At 41.9% G+C, this 21,236-nt stretch overlaps 2 protein-coding genes across 11 annotated transcripts in view; one reads left to right on the top strand and one right to left on the bottom strand.

Annotated features, from left to right (window-relative positions):
* WAC (WW domain containing adaptor with coiled-coil) overlaps window positions 1–7,479 on the bottom strand; it is a 61,780-nt gene extending 54,301 nt beyond the window's left edge. For 2 of the 4 annotated variants that reach the window (XM_075704638.1, XM_075704635.1), the window contains exons 1-3: window positions 6,742–6,801; window positions 6,568–6,604; window positions 4,947–5,142 (exon numbers count right to left, since the gene is read on the bottom strand). In XM_075704638.1, the coding sequence (XP_075560753.1) occupies window positions 4,947–5,142; window positions 6,568–6,604; window positions 6,742–6,782 (274 nt within the window). In that variant the 5' untranslated portion in view covers window positions 6,783–6,801. Of the gene's footprint in view, window positions 1–4,946; window positions 5,143–6,213; window positions 6,246–6,567; window positions 6,605–6,741; window positions 6,802–7,384 lie in introns of those variants that run through there. The other 2 variants (XM_075704636.1, XM_075704637.1) reach the window with 2 other exon arrangements.
* Window positions 6,780–20,679, top strand: LOC104024328 (microtubule nucleation factor SSNA1). 7 transcript variants are annotated; one of them, XR_012830819.1, is made up of 4 exons: window positions 7,764–7,899; window positions 8,261–8,417; window positions 8,740–9,261; window positions 19,606–20,679. XR_012830819.1 is itself a non-coding variant. In XM_075704640.1 (3 exons), exon 2 carries the CDS (start codon window positions 8,802–8,804, stop codon window positions 9,144–9,146), a length of 345 nt encoding a protein of 114 aa, XP_075560755.1. In that variant the 5' UTR covers window positions 8,210–8,417; window positions 8,740–8,801; the 3' UTR covers window positions 9,147–9,189; window positions 19,606–20,679. The 7 variants fall into 7 exon arrangements, 4 of the variants coding, with proteins under 4 accessions (XP_075560755.1, XP_075560757.1, XP_075560758.1 ...); XR_012830821.1 differs by lacking the exons at window positions 7,764–7,899; window positions 8,261–8,417 and adding an exon at window positions 6,780–6,801; XR_012830820.1 differs by lacking the exons at window positions 7,764–7,899; window positions 8,261–8,417 and adding an exon at window positions 7,672–7,709.
* Window positions 20,680–21,236: the final 557 nt, after the last annotated feature.

The following is a 21,236-nucleotide window of genomic DNA, read 5'->3' on the forward strand; positions in this document are numbered from 1 at the left end:
TTTAAAGCAAACTTAAAATTAACCACCCCCCAACTGAAAGTACTAGTACTAGTGCAACTTAAAAGAAAGGTTTTATCAAAATTAGAAAACCACAGAAATCTACTTTTTCCCATTTTTTTTTTTTTAAATCCAGAGAAAAGCTTCTAAGAGATGAATGGTCCTGGAAGCAATTGTATTTATCTTAAAAAAACCACAAACAAACAAACCACCAAACCCCACCTCCTTTAGAGCCATCCAAACAGCCAACATTCAAGTAACAGGGGAGTGAATCACCTCTTTCACACTTAGATGTTGGGGGGGGGGGGGGGGACGTTCAAAGCATGTTTCAAGGAGAGCCTACTCTCATTTGTGACCACAGACTTCTCTCATTCCAGCTTTGACCATACAGTTACAGTGAGGAAATGGTTTTCATAGTAATGAATAATTACTTTAACATTAACAACAGCTAATAGTAATTAAATAGACAGAATTTGTTCCAGCTTCTTCCTCAACCCTTCACTATGCTTCATTACTCTTACACTTCCCTCTTTCCACCTACCCTGCAATTTCCTCTTTCCAATGCATGTTGCCCAGGCAGCTTCCACTCTCTTGTACCTGCCCTAACGCCCTGTTTATTTCTGACTGCTGGTCAATGATCATGCTAATTTAATCAGCAGTTAGCCTCTTCTCCTCCTCTACTGCAAGGGTTGCTAAGACAGGAAAGAAAAGCTAGCACTCTGTTTCCGGCTGTTCGCTGTCCCCTTGCTATGAGGACTCTGAACTCCTTCAGGAACCACTGGAAACAAAGCAAGCCAACACTTCATGACAGAAGCTCCCACCAATACTAGGAAGTCATGATTTAAAATATTTCATTCAGTCTCTAATAGCAGTAGGATTTTGAATCTTAGAACTGTATTACAGTCAGTAACAGCAGTCATTGACAGTATTCTTAATTGCCAATTAAAAAACGCATGCAAAAGAAACATATTCACAAGAGTTCAGTTATCTTTTGGAATTTAAATATCACAAGTTATAATCAAATTTCATTAAAATAGCCTACATAGCACACAATCCAGAAAAAGATTCCATGCTGTGTACATTAATGCTCTCCATTTGTTAAACAATTCAGTAAGATCACGGCATGATGCAAACATACATTTTCAAAGTGTCTTAAACGTAAATGTAGCAAAACACGCATTATCTTCTTCACAGTAAGAAACAACTGAGTACACGTGGCTTAACTGAACTTTTTTTGCACAAAGTTCTACCATGTATCTTAGTCTGTCATTCTGCTCCATACATTTAAGTATAAAGAAACATCCTTTTCCCTTTTTTACCAAGGATTGCATCTTGCAATTTTTACTCCTAAATAATACATATCTCCCTTACAGCATTCCCAAAGCTACCTTACTTATCTGACCTCTTTGTTTTCTTTCCTGTACACCAATATCACCCCATTTATGCATTTAAAAAGACCTACGAGGATCATCTATGCTCTCAGTCTGTCCATCCTCCAGCACAAGAACCCTCAAATCTTTGTACTTCCCTTTTTTCTTTAATGGAAACACTTTTCCACATCTACAAGGCCCTTCATAGTACTATTCCCCATAAACAATGCTAGCTTTAAGTCCCTATTTGTTACTGTTAAGGAACTTCACACTTGAGTTGGTCTCATAAGACCCCCCTAATCTCTTCAAACTCCACACTTGCCTATAGCAGCTGACCTATAAATAAGAGATGCACTGAGGGGGGTAGCTGTTCATTACGTTTTAAACACTTGCATACAGAGACAATGTCCCCACGCACAAGGGCCTGAAAGCCAGAACAAAGTTACTGCAGGTTTTTGATACGCTGGATGTACAAGTACTCTTTGGAAACCAGGGATGTGACAAAAACTTGCAAGTACTCTATCGTGTTTAGTCCAAGGTAAACTTGGAAGTCTCTCTCCAGAGAAATGATCTCTCTATGTAGGCTCTTTCCACAGAAACCATGCAGTAAGCAACTTTGAAAAATGCTTTGTTTGCACTGTATTAGCATGGAGGGCTTACCCATAACACACGCTTTAAAACCTTAATTGAAAGCAATTGAATTTCTTACCATGGATTACAGTTCTACAAACACAAAAGATTCTGCCATGAGTATTACAAAAGTAAGCTGTAACAACAAATACCTTTATACAGGTACCAAAGATACTCACAGAGGGAGGTTCTACCATTTTTGAGTTATTCATTTTCAAACAATTTAATTATAGCTCCTACATTTTATACATGTACACTTAAATCTTTAAATGACATTTAGCCAGTTGTCTTTACCCCAAAAAAGTGAACCAGTCACGACTAAATGAGTCCCAAGGATCAGCATGATGATACACCAGTGAATCTTCCGTTTCACTTCAAAAATTACTAAGAGATACATAGGAGTGACTTTTTAAACATTGGCTTAAAAGGGAGAGATTAGGTTAATTAGGCTTTACATTCAGCAGTAACACTTCAGATTTTTGTTCTGTTTTGTTTTCTAAGGGATGTGAGAAAAAGATTGTTTGGGACTTTAATGCAGTTCGGCGAAATAAATACTGGAGATTTTTCAATGAGGTTTGCTTTGTTAAGTTCAGCTAGATCATAGGAGGGCAGTAACACCTTTGTACTAGTTCCAAATCAAGCACGACTGATTTTAAAATAATGAAATGCACAGCAATTACAAAAAAAAAAAAAAAAAAAAAAGCACAAGCTTTTTTTTTCCCCCTCAGAAGAGTGTAAAAAGAAAAGAAAACAAGCCAGAAAACTACAGTAGCATCAAAGCCAATTAATACTCTTCAGTCATATCAGGACTTCAACGAAAAATTTTAGCATTTTTTTTTAATTTGTTTTTTCCTTTTTTCCACCCTATGTCTAATTCCAAAACTAAGGGAATACTGTATCAATAACAGTACCTCAGTGTAATTCAATAGACAGAGAACATGGTGAATTATGTCTTTTGCGTATTACCAATACGCAAACGTCCATAATACCACAGCATTTCACCTATATTCTAACACCTACCTTCAATTCATACTGACAGAAAGATTCAGTAAATCAAAGACAAAGTTGATATCCTCCTGCTCAGATCTGCTCAGCTTTGGTTTACTACATACAATACACAGGATTTAACGCAACTTTGGTTGTTTTGAATATACTTTAAAAAGCTGAAACTGGGGCCAAACCAACTTTACTAAGAACACAAAAAACCCCACTTCTTATTTCCACTAAATAGTACAAATGTTCATCTTTTAAAATCAGTAATTTCCCTCGGACTGTTGAAGACTACTTCCTTCTCCCTGTCTATTGATGTGCAAAGGACCACTTTCAGATCACAATAAAGGAAATTTTCCACTGTGTTAACAGCTTGGGGAAGGAGAAGGTACAGTGGGATAGTGTTCCTTTCACTTACAAAACTACAAATAATGGATTTTCCTTCATCGTTACTGTATACATCCATGCTTCAGGTCATTCCCCAACTATTAAATCCAGCTGGACTCAGTCAGAACTTCAGAATGTCTTTCCTATCTTGAAAACAATTCCAACACACAAATAAGCAAATATACTCCCCATATAGAGCCTCATCCTCCAGATGTTTTCATATATATGCATAACTCCACTAAATGTAGCTCCACTGAAGCAGACAGAATTACTGATTGTAGCAAAACTAAGCAGAATTGCAAGAGTACGTAGGATGAGTATCTTTGGGCAGGTGAACAGGAAATAAGAGAGGACATCCCTGTGTCCTGAAAAGTAGCACAGAATAGCAGCCTACTGGCCTTGAACATGCATTTCATTCTGAGATCACTATACTTTCAAGTATGATCAGATACAATGAAAATCAGTGTGCTAACAAAAGATGCCTGTTTTCATAATCCTTCTACACAATAATATCACATTACCAGTGGTCTACACAGCCCCTGTATTAATCCAAAGAAGGAAAAACAAATAGGAATTATAAGACACTTGGGTACCATAAACACATTCATGGTGTGGAACCGGTATTTCCTAAAAAGTACTTACAGATATTTTCTTTATTTAACTATTGTAACAAGTAACATTAGTGCAGCAATAAATGTATCTGTACATCACAAGTTGTTAACTTTATATAGAACAAAGAAGCATGGATTTAAAGCTCTAAGTTCTCTACTTGAATACTTCATGACTCAATAGAGAGACCAAATACAGTACTTACAAAACAGAAAACACACTTCCAAATTCACTCATAACTGAGGTTTTCTAAACTGCAACTGCTACCATTTTTTATTAAAAGGGAAATCCTACTCTTTCCTTTTTCTAGGAAGCAGGGGTAGAAAATAAAATCAGTTAAAAAATATTGGGGATATTACTACCGTCTGTAATATCCTGTAAAAAAACAGGAGGCTGACTTGACTATGAACATTCTTCTCTACGCTCCTGCCAAGAAAGGCTCTAGGAAGTGGTACCTTTGATTATCATTTTCTGATTGTTAAGAGTTCTACGTAACAGCTAAATATGAGGAAGTTTTTTTTTTTATTTCTTATGGGGTTTAGTCTATGAAGCATGTAACTACACCATATAGCACCACAATACACAGTTATTTAAAAAACTGTCTCTAAAACAGTGAATATTTATTGTTAGTGAAAAATCCAGAATACTATTTCATGTTATCAAATGTTGCAGTACGTCTAAAGTAAGTGAGACATACCAGCTTTAAAAAAAAAAAAAAAAGTTTATCTTTGTGGTTATAAGAAAAACTACCACACCTGTAAAAATAAGAAAATTAATAGGTGTTACAATGCCTAAATGATTGCTTCCAATGAAATGTGCACTTTGGTTTCACTGAAGTCTTCCAAGCACGGTACAAGGCACATTTAGAGTAACACTCTCATCACCTGAGTGATACTGGCTAAATTTTAATATTTATGAGAAATTAGTAATTGCTTAAATAAAGGTTAATTAAAGATAACTCACCACCATCCCTCTCTCTAACTCTGTGAGTATGCACACTTTTTGCTTTACTGTGCCCTGTGTTGTCACCGTATTTGTTTTCAGGGCTATCAGAGCGCCGCAACATTTTATTTGGTGGTGAAGGATCTGTGGTGTCTCGCATCTTGTCATGACGGTGATCACCACCACCGGGGTGACTCTTGGATGAGTACTTAAGAGCCTGTAACAGATCATAAGAGAATAGGCATTTACATTAGATATTAAGTTACAGAACTGATGGTAAAATGTTATTTCTAAATTTTGTATTTCTTTCCAAAACACTTTTTAAAGTTAATTAATTTTCATCTCCTATTTAAACAATCAGCATTAGCCTTTCTAATTTTAATTACCTACATTAAAGCAACAAGTTCTGTAATTAGAACTCAAACCATTTTCTCCCACTATTACATCCAACATAACACTTGCTGTTAAGAAAAACCTAATTTCTCTCTCTTTTCACTGACGGACTACACACTTTCAGCAGTAAATGGGCCACAGTAGTTCTGCACTTCTGGGAAAAGCACAAGTCTCCACTTGGTATTATGAACAGAAAGTTACAATGAATCAGTCTAAACTTTGAATATGTCCTCCATACTGTAGTCAAGGCCACTCAGCTTCACCACTACCTCTTGAACTTCTGCAAGGTTTTTTCACTACTAGCAACCCTGTAGCAGATGTAATTAAAAAATCCCAGAATTCTGGGGGCCTAAAACATGTAATAAGACAATTCATTTTGAAGTATTTACCAAAAATTACATGTTCTGCCTCACTTTGACCTGCTTGATTTTGCAGTGTGAGCTTCCAAGTAGCAAATGTTTACATTTATGTGAACTGTCACTGACAGCTGCCTTGGACTGTCAGATTACACTTCACAGTGATACAAATACACAGAAATATAATAAAACAGTTCAATTCTGTGCCCTAAGAGGACCACTATCACAATATACAAAATTCCCCAGATTCACACCCCAAGAATGTTTTTTTTCAGTAGACAGAGCAGACAAATACAGTATCCACCTTACAGAAATTGAGGTTATTGTCAGCAGCTTAAGGATTTGATGGTTTCTGAACATGCCTAGCAGCTGGCACTGCAGAAATTAAGCCTTACTGGCAACCCCAGTTATTCAGGGTCTACAACCATGCCCTGCTCAGGTTACAGTCCACAGCAGCAGTTTTGGGGAGAAGAAAGGACTTGGGGAGGGGGGTGGGGGAAGAACAAGATGCCTTTTGTTTTTAAAAGGAAAACACTCACCTCCCCCTGGATCTCGGTTCCACTGCAAGTGACCCCCGCTCGCTCTCCCGCCCCTCGTACCGTACCCTCCCCGACTCCTAGGCCCAAACCCCACACGGGTCGCACTAGGCCTCTCCTCCTCGCCCCGGCCCCGCAGGCCTCAGCGAAGCGCCGGAGCCCCGCTCCCTCCGCGGGCGGCCGCCGCCGCCGCCCCCCGCTCCGCTCCCCCCGGGCCCGAAACGGCGCCGAGGGACGGGACCGAGGCGTCTGTTGCACCGCGGCCTGCGGCGGCCGAAGCCTCGGCTGGAGTAGCTTCCCCCCCCCTTCTCCTCCCCTGCTCCTCCTCCTGGGCCTAGCGGCCGGCGCTTGAGGTACCTGGTAGGGCTGCGAGTCCCCCCTGCGGTCGTGACAGCTAAAGAGAAAGCGAGAGAAAGAGAGAGACGTTAGCGAACAACCGTTGCCGGCCGCCGGCGAAGGGGGCCCAAACATGGCGGAGGGGAGGGGGAGACCCCGTGGGGCCAGGGGCCAGAGGAGGAGGAAGGGATTTACCCATCACTGAGTCTCTGCTGTTTCCTCGCATACATTACCATCAATGCCCGGCCTGTGTGTGTGAGTGTGAGGGGACCAGGAGGGGACGGCCGCGGCCGGGCCACAGGCGCCGAGGGGGGAGGAGGGGGAGGCAGCGCTCCGCCTCGCCGCCGACCGGGGGCAGGGAGGGGGGAAGGGAGGGAGGGGGCGGCTCAGGCAGCTCGGCTGGGAGCAGCGCTCACGGGCCCATCTCCTCCGCGCACAGCGAGAGGGGAGACGCCAGCAACTCGGCCCCAGGCACGCTGAGACACTCCGGGAGCCCGGACTCCGCCGCCGCCGCCGCTGCTGCTGCCGCCGCGGCCGCCTCCTCCCCCCGCTGCGCCCGCCGCCACCGCCGCCGCCGCTCCTCCAACTACATCCGGGAAACTCGGGCGACGCCGCGCTCGGTTAACGTCGGCTCTTTTCGGCTCTTTCCGACACGCTCCGTCCCCTCTGTCCCCTTTGCTCTCGGGCGACTCTGCCTTCGGGAAACATCGGCTGCCTTCGCCGAGCCCAACGCCCTTCAGTCTCTCCCTTCGGCAAACATCGGCTCGTTCCGTAACTCTCCTCCCTCCCTCCTCCTCCCACCGGCCGGCCCGCCTCGTCCTCCTCTCCCGAAGGCTACCTGTCTTCGGAAAACATCGGTTATTTCCGTAGCGATGTTTTCACGCTCCCGTCAGGGTGGCGCCGCGTTCGGCAGCGCTCGGGTATTTCCGTCAGCCCTCACCCGGCGGCTCCGAGGCGCGGCCGCTCGGAGCAGCCGTTGGCCGGGCGCGCCCGGCTGATTGGCCGAGAGGAGCCCCCGCCGCCCGGGGGGCCGCGCTGCCGGCAGCGCTGCGCCGCGCCTCGCCTTCCCGCGCGGGCGGGCGGGCCGGGCTGAGGGGCAGCCGGGCCGCGGCGGGGCAGCCGGCTTTCTCGGTGGGAGCCGACAGGGCGGGAACGCCAGGCAGGTGGGGGCGATAGGGGGAATTGCGAGAGAGGCGGCGGGGCGGGGGGAGCGGCGCCCGGCCGCGAGATAGGAAAGGGAATGCCTCCTCTTACCTACCCCCTCCTCCCCTTCCGCCCAGGGACTTGATGTATAGGCAGGAGCCATTTTGTGTACGGCTCGTCTTCTGCGAGGAAGCGCTCGGCGGTGAAGAGGTTGTTAAAATGTCCCTGGGGAGGCGGCCGTGCGGGCCGGGCCGGACCGGGCCCTGCCCTGCCTTGCCGCCCGGCCCCCGCGGCGGCGCTGGTTTTCTCCCGACCCGCGGCGGCGGGGCCCTGCTCCCGGCCCCTGAAGAAACGCCGCCAGGCTGCCGCAGCCCCGGCCGCTGAGGGAGCGAGGCGCTGGCGGCAGAACGGCCCGGGCGCGGTGAAGCCGCCGCCGGGGCGGGCGGGGGGCGAGTGGGGGTCGCGGGTGCGGGCGCTAATGGCCGCCTCCGGCGAGCAAGCAGCTCGCCCGTCTAAAATTGTCATCCCGGCGGCCGTGAGTAGCCAACAGCGCCGGATCGGTTTGCTTCAGGTGCCCGGGCGCTCTGAGGTGGATGCCTGGCGCTGAGTTTGCGAGGAGGATCCCCTTCATCAGAGGGCGAGTGGATGCCGCTGCTGGTGGTGACTGCTGAGCCTTCTCCGGGGAAAGGGCCATTTGGGTGGTTCTGACCAAACCCTCGAAGTCAGAGGTACAAAGCATCATATATTCAGAATGATATTAAGATATTATAAAATATAATAGAAGTTTTTTGATATCAGAGTTGAGCATTGATATGAGGGTGTCGTAGGAGAGACCAGTTTTCAGTAAAGGTGCAGTGTAGATGGCAAAGTTTGTCCTGCCCCCTTCCTGAAAAGGGAAGATATGTGGCACAGCTCAGAACTGGCATGTTAACCTTAAACAGAGCATCTTTCCCCGTGGCTCTGTCTGTACTACTGTAGCATTATTCATGATAACTCTCTTACAGAATTTTTCTGGTTTTTTGTGTGGTTTTTTTTTTTTTTAAACTGCAGAAGGCTGTTCCTGAGTGGGGACTTCAGGGAGCAGTGGCAAAGCTCAGGAAGGGGAGCGGAGGATGACTCAGCAGGGAGCTGTTCTTCAGGGTTACAATAATGAGCTAGTGAAATGCATTGAAGACTTGTGTATACAAAAAGAAGAGCTGAACAAACAAATCCAGCAAGCAGAAAAGGAAAAAAATAAACTCCAGCATGAAATCCAAGTCCTGAGTGAACAACTGGAGTGTGTATGTGAAGACCTGGCCCAAAAGGTGGCTTCACGGAATGAGCTTGACAAAATTCTTGCTGAAACTGAAGCTGCTTACATGAAGATTTTGGATAGTTCTAGAACTTTGCTTAATGTCCTGAAGAAGGAAATGGGAAGCTTAAAGCATACACCAGAACTGAAAACCAATGTAACGTGAAACAGTCAAATGCTTGGACTCCACAGTGCTAAAATTCCACTAGGTGAGAATGTGGTTGGCCACAGAGCCTTATAACGACAGCATAAACAGAGAGGGATTTTCTTCCAACCTTTCTGTATGTTTTATTATTATTTTTAAATGCTCTAGAAAATAGATGAAATAAAGTTACTGTTTTGCTGGTTAAAAAAAAATATCTTATTACTTAAACACTACAAAACTATATTGCAAATAGGTAGTTGAGGCAGATGTGAGGCTTTCAGTTTTGACATGGTGATGCTTTAAGGCTATTCTGAAGACAGGAGGAAAAATTTGTTTTATTGGTTGGCTTCAGATGGCTACTAGTGAATTGCTGTTTGATTGAAAACTAGTGGATGCAAGTAGATCAGATACTACTACTTTTCTCTTTACAAATGCTTAGGCTTTACTGTTAGTGACCAAATAGAAACTATTTAGCTTCCTCTAGGAGTTTGGAGTTCTGTCTGATGCATGCACAGACAGCCCCTTTTGACAATCGTCTCGTACTTATCTGGAATAATGGAGGGATAAGGTAAGAAAACATGACTAATGCAGGGCATGGAGGCTTAAACTGTGAGACCTGTATGGTTCATGCACCTTCTGAAGCTGTAATTAAAAGCCTTGTTAAGAAAGGAGGCACGCTATAGTGAAAGACAGATTTTGGTGCAAGTGCATGCCTCCCATGTGCAGGGCACAGCGCTGCAGGCAGCTACACCATGTAAGCTTGGACCAGCTAATCCACTTACGGGTAAGGAAAAGATGACTGTATTTCAGTAGTGTGTAGAAGTCCTGAAAAAACTACCGGGGTTCAATCAAAAATGCTAAGAATTAAATACAAGGCCAAAGAGATAATCTTAGATAAAAGCCAATAATAGAACACCTGGAAACCTTATTTTTAGTGCCCTTTAGCTCTCTACTGATCTATTAAATGATTGTAATAAGACTGTAAAGAATAGTAAACAACTTGGAATGGAGAGAAATAAATACAAATGAAAGATGAAAGTAGAAAATTATATTAGAAGTAGTTTGCAGCTGTCAAGCATTCTTACAGGTGAGTTTAAAATAGAACCTAGTTTAGAGATCAGGGAGAAGGTAACAGCATGGCAGAAAATTTAATTCTGTTTTCTATTTCTAGTAGTTACTAAACCTCTCTCTGTGTATGTGCCTGTATATACAGGTGCATTTTGTCCTGCTCGTTCATGTGTTATATCAGTAACTTGATTTTTAAGCTGCATCTTGTAGTCAAATCTTCATTCTATACCAATTAACTAAATTGAAAGAAGTGCAATTGTAATTCCCTTACTTGATAACTGTGTGCCGCTCAGGTGCAAGTGTAAAGGGTATTTAGATGGGCATAGTTTCAGTAATAGCTCTTCACCAATAATACGAAGCAAATTTTACGTTCTTCTGGTTGCCACGCTACATCAGGGATTAGTGTGACTGAGCTAATCAACAATTTATTTGTATAGTGTTTGCACTGACTTCCCTCCAGTAATGCTGAGGCGCTAAATTAGATAATCTCGGGGGTACTGCTGTTGTTGTAGTACCACAGTATTCAGGAATGCCTTGTTTATATTGAAGTGAAACACAAAAATGTTGCTATTTTTTAGTAGCAAAGAAGTGATTTATTTGACTGGATGTTCTTGGCATTCTCTATTCTCTTAATCTGGTAGTAGTAGCTAATTTACATCAAAATAGGAAGACTCAGGAAAAGGTATTAACTAAAGAGCAAGGACTGTTTTTTAGAGTTGCATGTGTAAACTGCTGCTGCTTATTATCTGAAAGGGAACTTGAAATTGTCTATGTGAAAAAAAGTTGTATCATAGAAAGCTCATTTATAGAGAACAGTACAGTTAATTTCTTGTATAATCCGTCTGGAACAATAATTACAGGTTTGCCTTAGAATAATCATAAATAATGCCTCTTGTTCTACTTAGGCTGTTAAAGCTAAAGGAGTTTTAAGAGAAGCCTTGTAAGTCTTCAAAGAAGTCTACTTCACAACCATTATTACATCTAAGTGTAGCTATTACGGTGTCAAAACTAAAATACTGGAGATGTTTGGATTTCTTAAGTTACAAAACTGAGGGAAAATGTAGCTGTTGGGTAGTATTTACACACACTGGGGTCTCCCAACTTTCACATAAAAAGTTGAAATGTTGTTAAGAGTTCCATTCAGTGATCCCAATCTGTAAAATTTCTGTTTAAATTCAGATTCACAAATGAAGAGCATCTCTAGGGCTTGCCTATTTGTAGAATAACTCCCAAGTGTGGCAGTCATTGTGAAGTGCGTGCACCTGCAGAGTTGTTACTCAAAAATAACTCTTACCATTATATTCTGTATTGACCCAAAGGAACTTACTGTGTCCTTTTATTGAAGCGGTAAACCTTTTTCCACAGCTTTTTCAGGTAGTATAAATCTTGACATAAAGAGCTTTTCTTAAACAGCTTCAGTTTGTTTAGAAGACATGCAAACTAAATTAATACACAGTATTGCTAGAACAGAAATGATAATTTGCAGATTACAGCAGCTCTGGAGGGCTAGCCTGCAATGGAAAGTTTGCCTGAAATAAGGCAGGTTATAAACTTGAAGCATCATACTTAGTCCTGACTTAATTTTTATACTGATTTTATATGACTCTCTGGGTTAGATCCAGTAATTTACTTGAGTGCTTACAATCTAGGAGCTTTAATGACAAAAGTTCAGGTTACCAAATAGTCATGCCTAATCTAAAGTGCTGTGTTGGGTGTCATATAGCCTATTTGGTATGTGAGGAGGCACAGTATTTGAAACTCCTACCGGCGCTTGATTCAAAACTCCACTGAAATGCATCTAGAACACTGGTCTGATTGCCTGAATTTATGTAGCGGCAGCTCCACCTGGTTTCCAGATTAACAGGACATAACCAGAGGAGAGATGATTCCCAGGTTTTATTGAGCGTTGACTCTGCTGAGTAAACTAAGTTTATTATGTATGATAGAGTTTGGTGCTTACCAAAGAAACTGTGAGTGGTGTGTTGAAAGTAATTTTCTGTGTGGAGGTGTTTATACGAACCACTGGGTGAAGTCCCATACACGAGCAGTCGCTCACAATCCATAACTGTCTCTGCGGGGGTGCTTACCCTTCAGTTCAGGCATACGCAGTTTCTGCCAGTCACCTTACAGGAATGGAGGTGAGTGGATTGGGATGGGTCCTAATTTTTGGGGTGGAGAATAAAGAGAAGGTGTGTATGTGGAATCCTGGTTTGGGAGGACTGGAGCAGGAGGGGGTATGATAGAAAGAGAGGTGGACTTCCTCTTAATTTCTGTCTGCTTTAAGTGTGCTCGTTCTGAGCTACTGCCTGTTTCCTGCTACCCAATAAATCGAATTTTAGAAATCATCTGAGGTTCAGCAGAAGTCTGAACTTCCCCCTCGCCTCCTTTAAGTCCACTAACAAGTAAGCTGCAGAGGCAACCTACATTTTTGCTTCCTCTTTCCGGCCACACAAACTGGTGTGCTCAGCTACGCAGTGGCCAGTTCCAGGAGAAGGCTGTGGAATCCGAGCCTCCTGTTTGCTGTACTCCCCAGGTCACGCAGGATGCATTGCCGTTGTTTCCTACCCTGGCAGCTCTCCTATAAACAGTAATCAGTGAACTACTTGGGTTTTATAAAGAACCCTAACTCCTGTCAGTGTATTAGATGCACTCATCATGTATGTCAGATTGACCTTGGAGAACTAAGGCAGAGGGATGGCAATTTTTTGGCTCTTAACCTGGTGAATGCAAGAGATCTGTTTCCTTGGACTAGGAAGTCTTCAGACTAGGAAGACTAGGCATCTTCAAACACCTGAAGAATTGTCCATTCAAACAATGAAGCAAGCTATAATCTAACAGAGGGTGACTGGGTCTTGGATTGCAATTTCAGAATTAAGTCTCTCAATTCCGTCTAGCTCTTGTGGTATAAGTGTATCTCACTCCAAATGGATTAAGTGGATTAAGCTAAATTGGAACAAGGTACTCTTAATTGTGGAACAAGAACATTCAGAAGATTGTTAGCAAAAGGATCAAATGTCTGACTCCTGCGCACAAGACCCATATCTATTACTCCTTAGATGATTTTTCTTGTTAGGAGAAATTTGACTTAGAAGATGTAGCTCATGGCAGTTGCTGAAATTGTCCTTGACTTTGAGTAGATCCTGGGCTCTTGGGTTTTTATGTAAGAAATAGATAAAACAGTTCATTTTTTAGTAAGTTTTTTCCCCTCCTTTTCAGTAGTGTGTGAAGAAGTATCAATAGATGCTTTAATATTGACTTGTTTGTATGTGTTTGTTGTGGGTTTGGTTTTGTTTTGTTTTTTTTTTTTTACAGGTAGGTGGATAGACAAGTTTTCCTGAAATCAGAGCCCTCATTTAGCTTTGTTTTTAATGTGTGTGTGTTTTTAAGTATAGATATAAATATCTCCTTTTTGGGGCAAAGGACAGATAGAGCCTTTGGTTTAGTTTGTGCACCATTGCTTTGTCAGTCGCTGTTGTATTACTGTGTGTGTGGGGAGTCAGGCACTGTGGATGCTTCTCGGATGATTGTTCTACCCTTTTTTTTTTAAACCAGGAATGGGCCTTTTTTGTTCTTTGCCCCTTACCGCTTTATAAACCCACCTTTAATTTCAGTTACCCTAGAGTAGTCTTTGAGTGTTGTCTTCCTCAGTTGATTTTCAGATGAAGTTTCATTCAATATCTAGCTGTAAAAAACAGATGTGTGCAGGTGACACAACTCACTTGCATGTTAGCTATTAATAAAACATGATACAGAGCTTCAGGCTTGCAGAAAAGGGAGCTCTATGTTATTTGGTCATTCATAGCTTTAGCTTACGGGATTCATGTGAAAAGTAGTTCAGTGTTGTAGTTTGATGTTACAGAAATACGATGTTAGAAGAAGTGGGGCTAATAACACTTTCATTTTGTAGTGGTTTCAAAAGTAGTTTCACAAGATCTTGTGGGGTGGAACAATCTTCATTTTTTTTAATCTATTTGTGCAAGACTATATTAGGCATGCTGCAATAACCACTACAGTAAATTGGTAAATTTTAGTACAAACTTGGCAACAGCATTGAAAACAATGGTGTCAAATCTTTGCATTTTGATTGTAGCAAGCCTATTGCTTGCTACATCATTCAAAGGTGGTAATATCTGTAAGCATGCTTAATTTGAACGTCATAAATGGGAAAATGTTACTCTTGGAATAGGATTCATCTGTATCGGAGGGAAACAGGCACCTGTAGACAGAGATCATGTTCAAGAAAAAGCATTTGAGAAAAGTCGCATCAGTCTCCCTCTGGAGGTGGGATTGAGCACGATTCCACTGACTGTGATGGGAGCTTCGGTTTCGCTCGCACTTCACTTGAAGGCATATTAAGCTATGTGGGATGACTTCTCCCTGCTTCCCACCACTCATGCTTTATACAAGATATGTACTTGGCCCTGAAGGATTTATAATAGCGTTGAGTGTTCTCGTTTATGATCTTTTTGGAGGCAAACACACAGCTTCCTGCAGTGGCCAGCTAAATCAAGAAGACGGAAGTGTTAGGTAGAGACTGTAAAACAAAGTGAGAAGCCAAGCAATTTTTAACACTTTTAAACATTTCTCAAAGTATGATGCTGCATAGACTGGTCATGGAGCATTTCAAAGTTAAATCTTCATAGGTGTTATTTTTTGAGCTTCATATGCTTAGGTTCTCATGCTCCAGTGAGAGCTCTTGTAATGAGCTTGAGGTTTTCCATTGATATGTGGTATGTAGGAACACTTTTAAAAAATTTTCATCATAGTCCATGACAGATCTGGAACTTACTTTTTTTTTTTTTGTTACACTTCATATAGTTGATTGTTGAACATAGTAAAAAAAATAGCAAATTTCTTTCCTAAATACTTTCAAATCTCCCCATCTGTATTCAGAATTAGATCAAATTATTATCTGTAGTATTCTATTTTTGTTGTTAATATGATTATTAACAAGTTGATAGAACTTAGAGATCCGTTCTGATCAGACATGTGTCTCAGTTCCAGAGACAAAATCCTTGTTGCATTTTGAAAACTTTAATTTTTTTTTTAAAGCCTCTTTTTCCTTATACAGTAAGAACACTTTGAGTTGAAATGAGCATGACAGTTAGACTGCCGTGATGCATTTTTTTAATATAGTTGTTATTCAGGGCTGAATCATATTCTGTCAGATGTTTGAAAACAAAAAAACTAGCAGTAATTCTTTACATGCTTATGCAGTTGTTCAGTAACAGAAATCCTGCTGGAGACTTGTGCTGCTTACTGTCCAATAGTAAGTGGGATTACTTGCTGTAATTAACGAATCCAAGGTACTTTTCATTAAATATTGGTCCTTCCTCAAGACTTGTTGCTAGCACAAAGGGAATGGATACTTCATCCCCAGGGCGTGTTGGGCAAAAGAAGAGCTGCCTTTTCAGCAGAGACCACCCACCTGTGGAAAGAGAAGAGCATCTTCGTTAGCCTGGCTCACGGTAAAGGGTTGTGAGACGATTCAAACCAAGTTGTTATAATTGTCATAGTTTACTGTTGCAAGGTCCACTGAAGCAAGCTGAAAAAAAAAAAACCTGGTCCATGCTGTCAGTCACAAGGAAAGTGATACCTGATCGCAGTCAGGTTATCTTTAAATGCAGGAGCTCAGGTACAGCTGGAAGCAGTGTAGCTGCTGCAGTGCTGGGCTCAGCAAGGGCTAATTTGCCCTGCCAAAAAGCAGTTGACCATGTGGACACACTTACGAAATCTTGTGCACTCAGGAGTTGCTGGACTTGCTAGAAGAGTGTAACCTGTTTCTGTTCTTGAAAGTTGGGGAATTGTAACTGTCTTTTAGTGATATGCAGCATTAGACATGACTCCATGAGAAGGATATTTGGTTAAAATCCAATTCCCTTTAGAGGCTTTTCTTTGAAGCCGAAAGTGTTTTTGCTTTAGATTCCAGTTGTTCACGTTCAGAAACCCGTGGCCAAGAGGAAGCATCCAGATGCCCAAGTTCCACTGCAGACCGCGAGCCTATAAGTGGTTTGTATTCAGTGTGTAGTACACAAGTTCCTGGTCAAATGCTGTCTAATCCTTCAGTCGAGTTGCAAGTTTTGTGGCTCCCCTTAGTAGCTTAAATGCTTTGCAACAAGTGTTGCTTGTTCAATTTGGAATGTACTTTCTGGTTTTTTTGTTTGTTTTTTAATGAAGTATTCCATTGAGGCCTCCTGTGGCACTCTGCCATATGCATTCATGTTGTGCATGTGAATATATGGGGTTTCTTTGAGAATGTCAGAAAGAAACTACCTGTACAGCAACAATTTAGCTGAAACAAGATTTGGTTTTATGCCATGCTGTTTTGATTTTTAAGTGTTTTAAAGTGCTGAGTATATACATATATATATATTTATACAGGATATATAAACAAGTGCTTCCAATCCGCAGATCACAAAGTACCTTACAGAGAACCTTAATACCTTTATCCCCCTTGATAAACAGTGACACTCGGTAGTAATCTGCCCCAAATGAGGGACAGATCAGGGAATGGAGGCTTTGCTTTTTCAGCCTCAACTGAATGCTCAGACTTGGACCGCTTCCCAGGGATTCACGTCCTGTTTGACATAAACCAACTGGATTATGCATTCTCAACTGGGTGTTGGGGGAAGGGATAGATATAACTGACTAGATGCATACTTTTTGCTATTACTCACTTCACATTGCATGCAGCGTCATGATGATGTTTAAAAGTATTACTAATTTATCTGTGGATACACCCCTCATGACAAAGTATCCTAGCTCCAGAGCAGCTACTCTGACTTTCCAGACCTGCTGTCTCCCAAGTCCTACTCACAGGTGTTTGGGAACTGACTGTAGGAGATGGGTCAGAGGAACAGAAAGAACTTTTAATAATAGTTGCTAATTAATTATCTTTCACAAACCTAACCTTATTCAGATAGCTTGTTTTTACAGACCCTGCTGTTTTGTCTCATTTTCATCAGGCTTCTTATTACCTTATGCTAGTCTAGGAAAGACCACCAGGTATTTGTACCAACACCCTTTAAGGGTTTTCTGGACATCGAGGCTCCTTGGTGTTTAAATACAGTAGAGGATCTGACTTCTAGTCCATCTATAACAGCATATAGACCACATAACAGCATTCTGTCCACATATAAGAGCAACAGGCTGTGCGGCAACCATATTCCACCACAGCTCGTTTTGGGTTAATGGAATTGAAGTAGCACGGCAAGTCAGGAACTGTAGAGATATGGATGGATAGGGCTCTTCTATAGGGAAAAGAAGCTAGCTCTTTGAATTCAGATTAATAACTACTTTAATCTAGGACAGGTGACACCTGACAACAGTATGCTTTTATTTCATGTATCACAAAAAAATACATATACACATTAAAATATATATCTAAAAATATACTGAGCATTTTAAGAAGTATAGAATGTTCTTGGTAAAAACCTGTCTAATATTTCAGTACTGTCTGCCATTAGAAAAGACAATTCAAATAGGCTGGTCATTAACAACTACATTAGGTTGTGTACTCTCTGCTTTCAATAGCTCCCGCACCACAGGCTTGCTACTATATAAACCCTCATTTGTAGCTCTATCCTCCTCTGCCTGCTGCAAGAGCTTTTGTTGCCCATATTTCCTAGCCCCTTGTTTACCTTGGTTTTAGTTATCCCAGGCTGCTGACCACAAACACACTGCTCTTCTGCCATACTTTCAGTATCTTCACATTGTCCAGATGTGTTCTGGTACACTTCAAAAAATCGTTTGCAAAGATAAAGAGATTTTATTCGGTTTGATAGTGCCATGGAAGTTATGGTTGGACAGGGTTAAGAATATTATATAGTAGAGAAACAGACACCTGATCTGAGAGCTGTTTTGTCCTAAAAAGACTTTTATGTTCCATCCATGATGGATGGAATGTGACGTTCCAGATACGCTGTGGAGGTTAAAGAACAGAAGTTTATTATGTTTGTCAACGAGAATATCTTTGTCCCAGCAAATGCAGACTTTGTTTATAGTCTTCTGCAAATAAAGGTCTATATGGGATGCTGTAATTTAATTAGTATTAAGACTATGTGCAGAGTGACTTGAGTTTGTTCCAGAAATGATTGCACTGTGTGTGAGAAAAGACTATAACTTGAAATTAAAAAGAGGAAAAAAGAATATAATGTTGGAGCTTGCAGATCAATGATCTCGTTGAGGAAGCCAGCATGAATCAGCTATGTAGCTCTTTAGAGCTCTGAATACAACCTGTATTGCGAAATAATAAACACGTGCTAAGATAGAGTGGAGTATGCTCACACTACAGCTACTTGTAAAAAGTTATGTCAAGACACCATATGTATTCAGCAGTTTCCTTTGTAATCCTGCTCTATTTTATGAACTAATGTATTCCCCAGTAAGATGCACTAGAGATAAACATTCCAGATGCTTTCATCTGCAGAGAGGAAGGAAAGGCAATTAAAAGTCTGCATGCTGTGAAATTGCTGGGTACCAACAGTGTCTGCACGAACTTTTATAACATTATAAGGAACAACTGGTTTTCCTGCTGTCTGGGGTGACCAAATGCAAACGTAACTTTTGAAAGAGGATGGTAACTCAGTTATTTTCACACTGGCTGAAATCCTGCTGGTTTGCATAAAGGTTTCTATTTTTATTTACTGATACCAAAGTCCTGGTGACAAACTGGCTCCTCCAGACCAGACAAATTCTATTTTCTTTTATTAGCACACATCATTTTGTCTCTGACAAAGAAAGGGCAGACTTGTGATAATGTAGTGAAGAACCTGGGGCAGAGCAGTGTCTGGTACTGGCCTCCATCAAAGAGGAGGAAGAGCAGAAAAGGACAAAATAGCTGGCCTTGATCTGAATTGAGCAGGGTTGCTTGCAGAAGTAGCAAGTAAGAGGGCTGGCTTGCTTGCTTGCTTCCTTTTTTTTTTAATTCGCTCCCTCCTACACCATTATTGGACTGAGTAGGGAAAGAATTTGCTTTCTCTTTAAAGATATGAATAATAATAACTGGGGTAATCTACTCCAAGAAAAGCCAGTTCCACATGGGAGGCAGCTAAAGCTGCCCCATGGGAGCTGTATTTTTCTTCTTCAGAAAAAAATTTTCATCATGAAAATTCTAAAAGCCAGCAGCCATTGAAGGGGAAGGAGAAACAACACTGTGTTTGCTTGTCATTGTGGACCAATTATTCTTCCAGTAGCTGCACTCCTGTGTGCAGTTTCTTGATTAGGTATATTTCATATAGGTATGAAATTTGTCTATAACTGTTAGTGAAAAGTCCTTTTCACTGGCTTAGTATGCCATGTATTATTACACCATGTATTACTACACTGATGTAGCTCGAGTGAAGCTTGGTTCTCAGATATTAAGACGACCCTTTTAACTTAGATTGTGCCAATATGTATTTTATCGTTTCAGGTCTTGGTGAATTCAGCAGCGACCAAACACAACGAGGTGTAACTTGACTTCTGGGGACTTAAATCTTCCCATATGGCCTTGCATGAACTTTTTTGTTTTAAGTAACTTCTGCATTTGGTTATTCAGTGGGAAAGCACAGCCAAATGTTTTAAAGAGGTATCAAAAATAATCTTTTTGGCTAACAGTACATTTCATGGATAATCTTATCCAGGAGAGATTCTAAGTGTGGTACCTGTTCAGAGCTTGGACCCTCAGAGCACAGCACAGCCTCCATTTCCCAAACCCATCACTCCCACCGCACATGGACGAGCCAGTCGGTTTTGCAAGGACCATGGGACGAGGGGCCATCTTGTGGGTGCTGGTAGAGAGCAGGTGATTAAATAAATGAAGGTAACGCATGCTGTACAAGAACACCCCAGGCAGGCTCACACTGAGGCAGTCAGAAGGACTTGGGAGTCTCTTCTCTGTTTCTACTCTGCGTGAAGTGTAAATAAAAGTAAATATATGTGCGTGTACGTATGCTGCTCGAGCTCCTTGATGCTACCTTTGCTACGTTGGGTTTCTGTTACATCAGGAAATTATGATTTAATTTGTAGTTAAAATCATCTCACTAGCACAAGCAAAGCCCCTAAAACCAACCAAACAAAATAGTTGTGCAGTGTTACTGGATTTTGAAGTGTTGAATTTCCACATCTGTAACTTATCATTCTAGTGCTGTGTCCTTTATGGTAACAAAGAAGGTAATAAAACTAATTTTAAAATTCTGGAATGAGTTTTAAGATAATACTAAGAATTTAGTAAGTGCCCAAGAGGATTTTATACCACAAGGCTTACTGAAAGTTAGTGGGTCTGGTGCTCTGCTTGGTAATGCTCCGGATTTTAAGACTCGGGATTCTTGGTTCTTTTCTCAAAGGCCTGGCTCCTGAAATCAAGGCGTTTTCTTTGTTCTTCTTCCTCCCCTTTGAAGTTGTATTTCTGTTCCTTGTAAAGAAAAGGTTGAAAACACAAAAATGAGTAAACATGGAAGGCTCACAAATAAAAGGCAAATATAAATAATTCTAGATCTTTTTCCTGACTTATGACAGTCTCACACTTTGTGCTTGGCCTGATGCATGTCTTTGAATGCTGGAAGCTGGTCATGGTCAAAGTCCTATTGAAAATTTCACCCCATGTTATACTTCAATCAAAGAAGATGCAATTACTGTGACTTTAAGAAAGGCACTCTCGTAACCCATGGTTGTAAAAGCTGTAGCACACAACTTTCTTTACACAGATATTTAAATTCCTCTCTTACCATCTCTAGCAGCTTCACCCAGCTTTCTGCAGTTGCGAAGTGTCGCTCAGACGTGCCAGGGAAGCTCCTTCCAGTCCAGCCCCAACGTGATCTGCAGGTGTCATGGAGCAAGGTCTGGAGCTCCCAGGCCAGCGGAAGCTGGAAGCCCCACAGAATGGCAGAAGGGAAGCCTGCTGGCTCCTGGGAGAGAGCATGTCTGGCAGCAGTATGCAGCCCCTCTTCTGCCAGAAAAAATACCTGCCTGGCACGACACTTCCCAGAAGCAGGAATGTTAGAGGAACAAGCAGTGGAGAGGCAGGGGCATTTCAGGGCTGAAAGAGGGTCTAGGAGATCTCCT

This window comes from Pelecanus crispus, chromosome 2 (genome assembly GCF_030463565.1).
Source record: "Pelecanus crispus isolate bPelCri1 chromosome 2, bPelCri1.pri, whole genome shotgun sequence".
Classification (NCBI taxonomy): domain Eukaryota; kingdom Metazoa; phylum Chordata; class Aves; order Pelecaniformes; family Pelecanidae; genus Pelecanus; species Pelecanus crispus.

Coding starts and splice junctions, on each gene's coding strand:
- LOC104024328 (XM_075704640.1), top strand. CDS start 8,802: ATGACTCAGCAGGGAGCTGTTCTTCAGGGTTACAATAATGAGCTAGTG.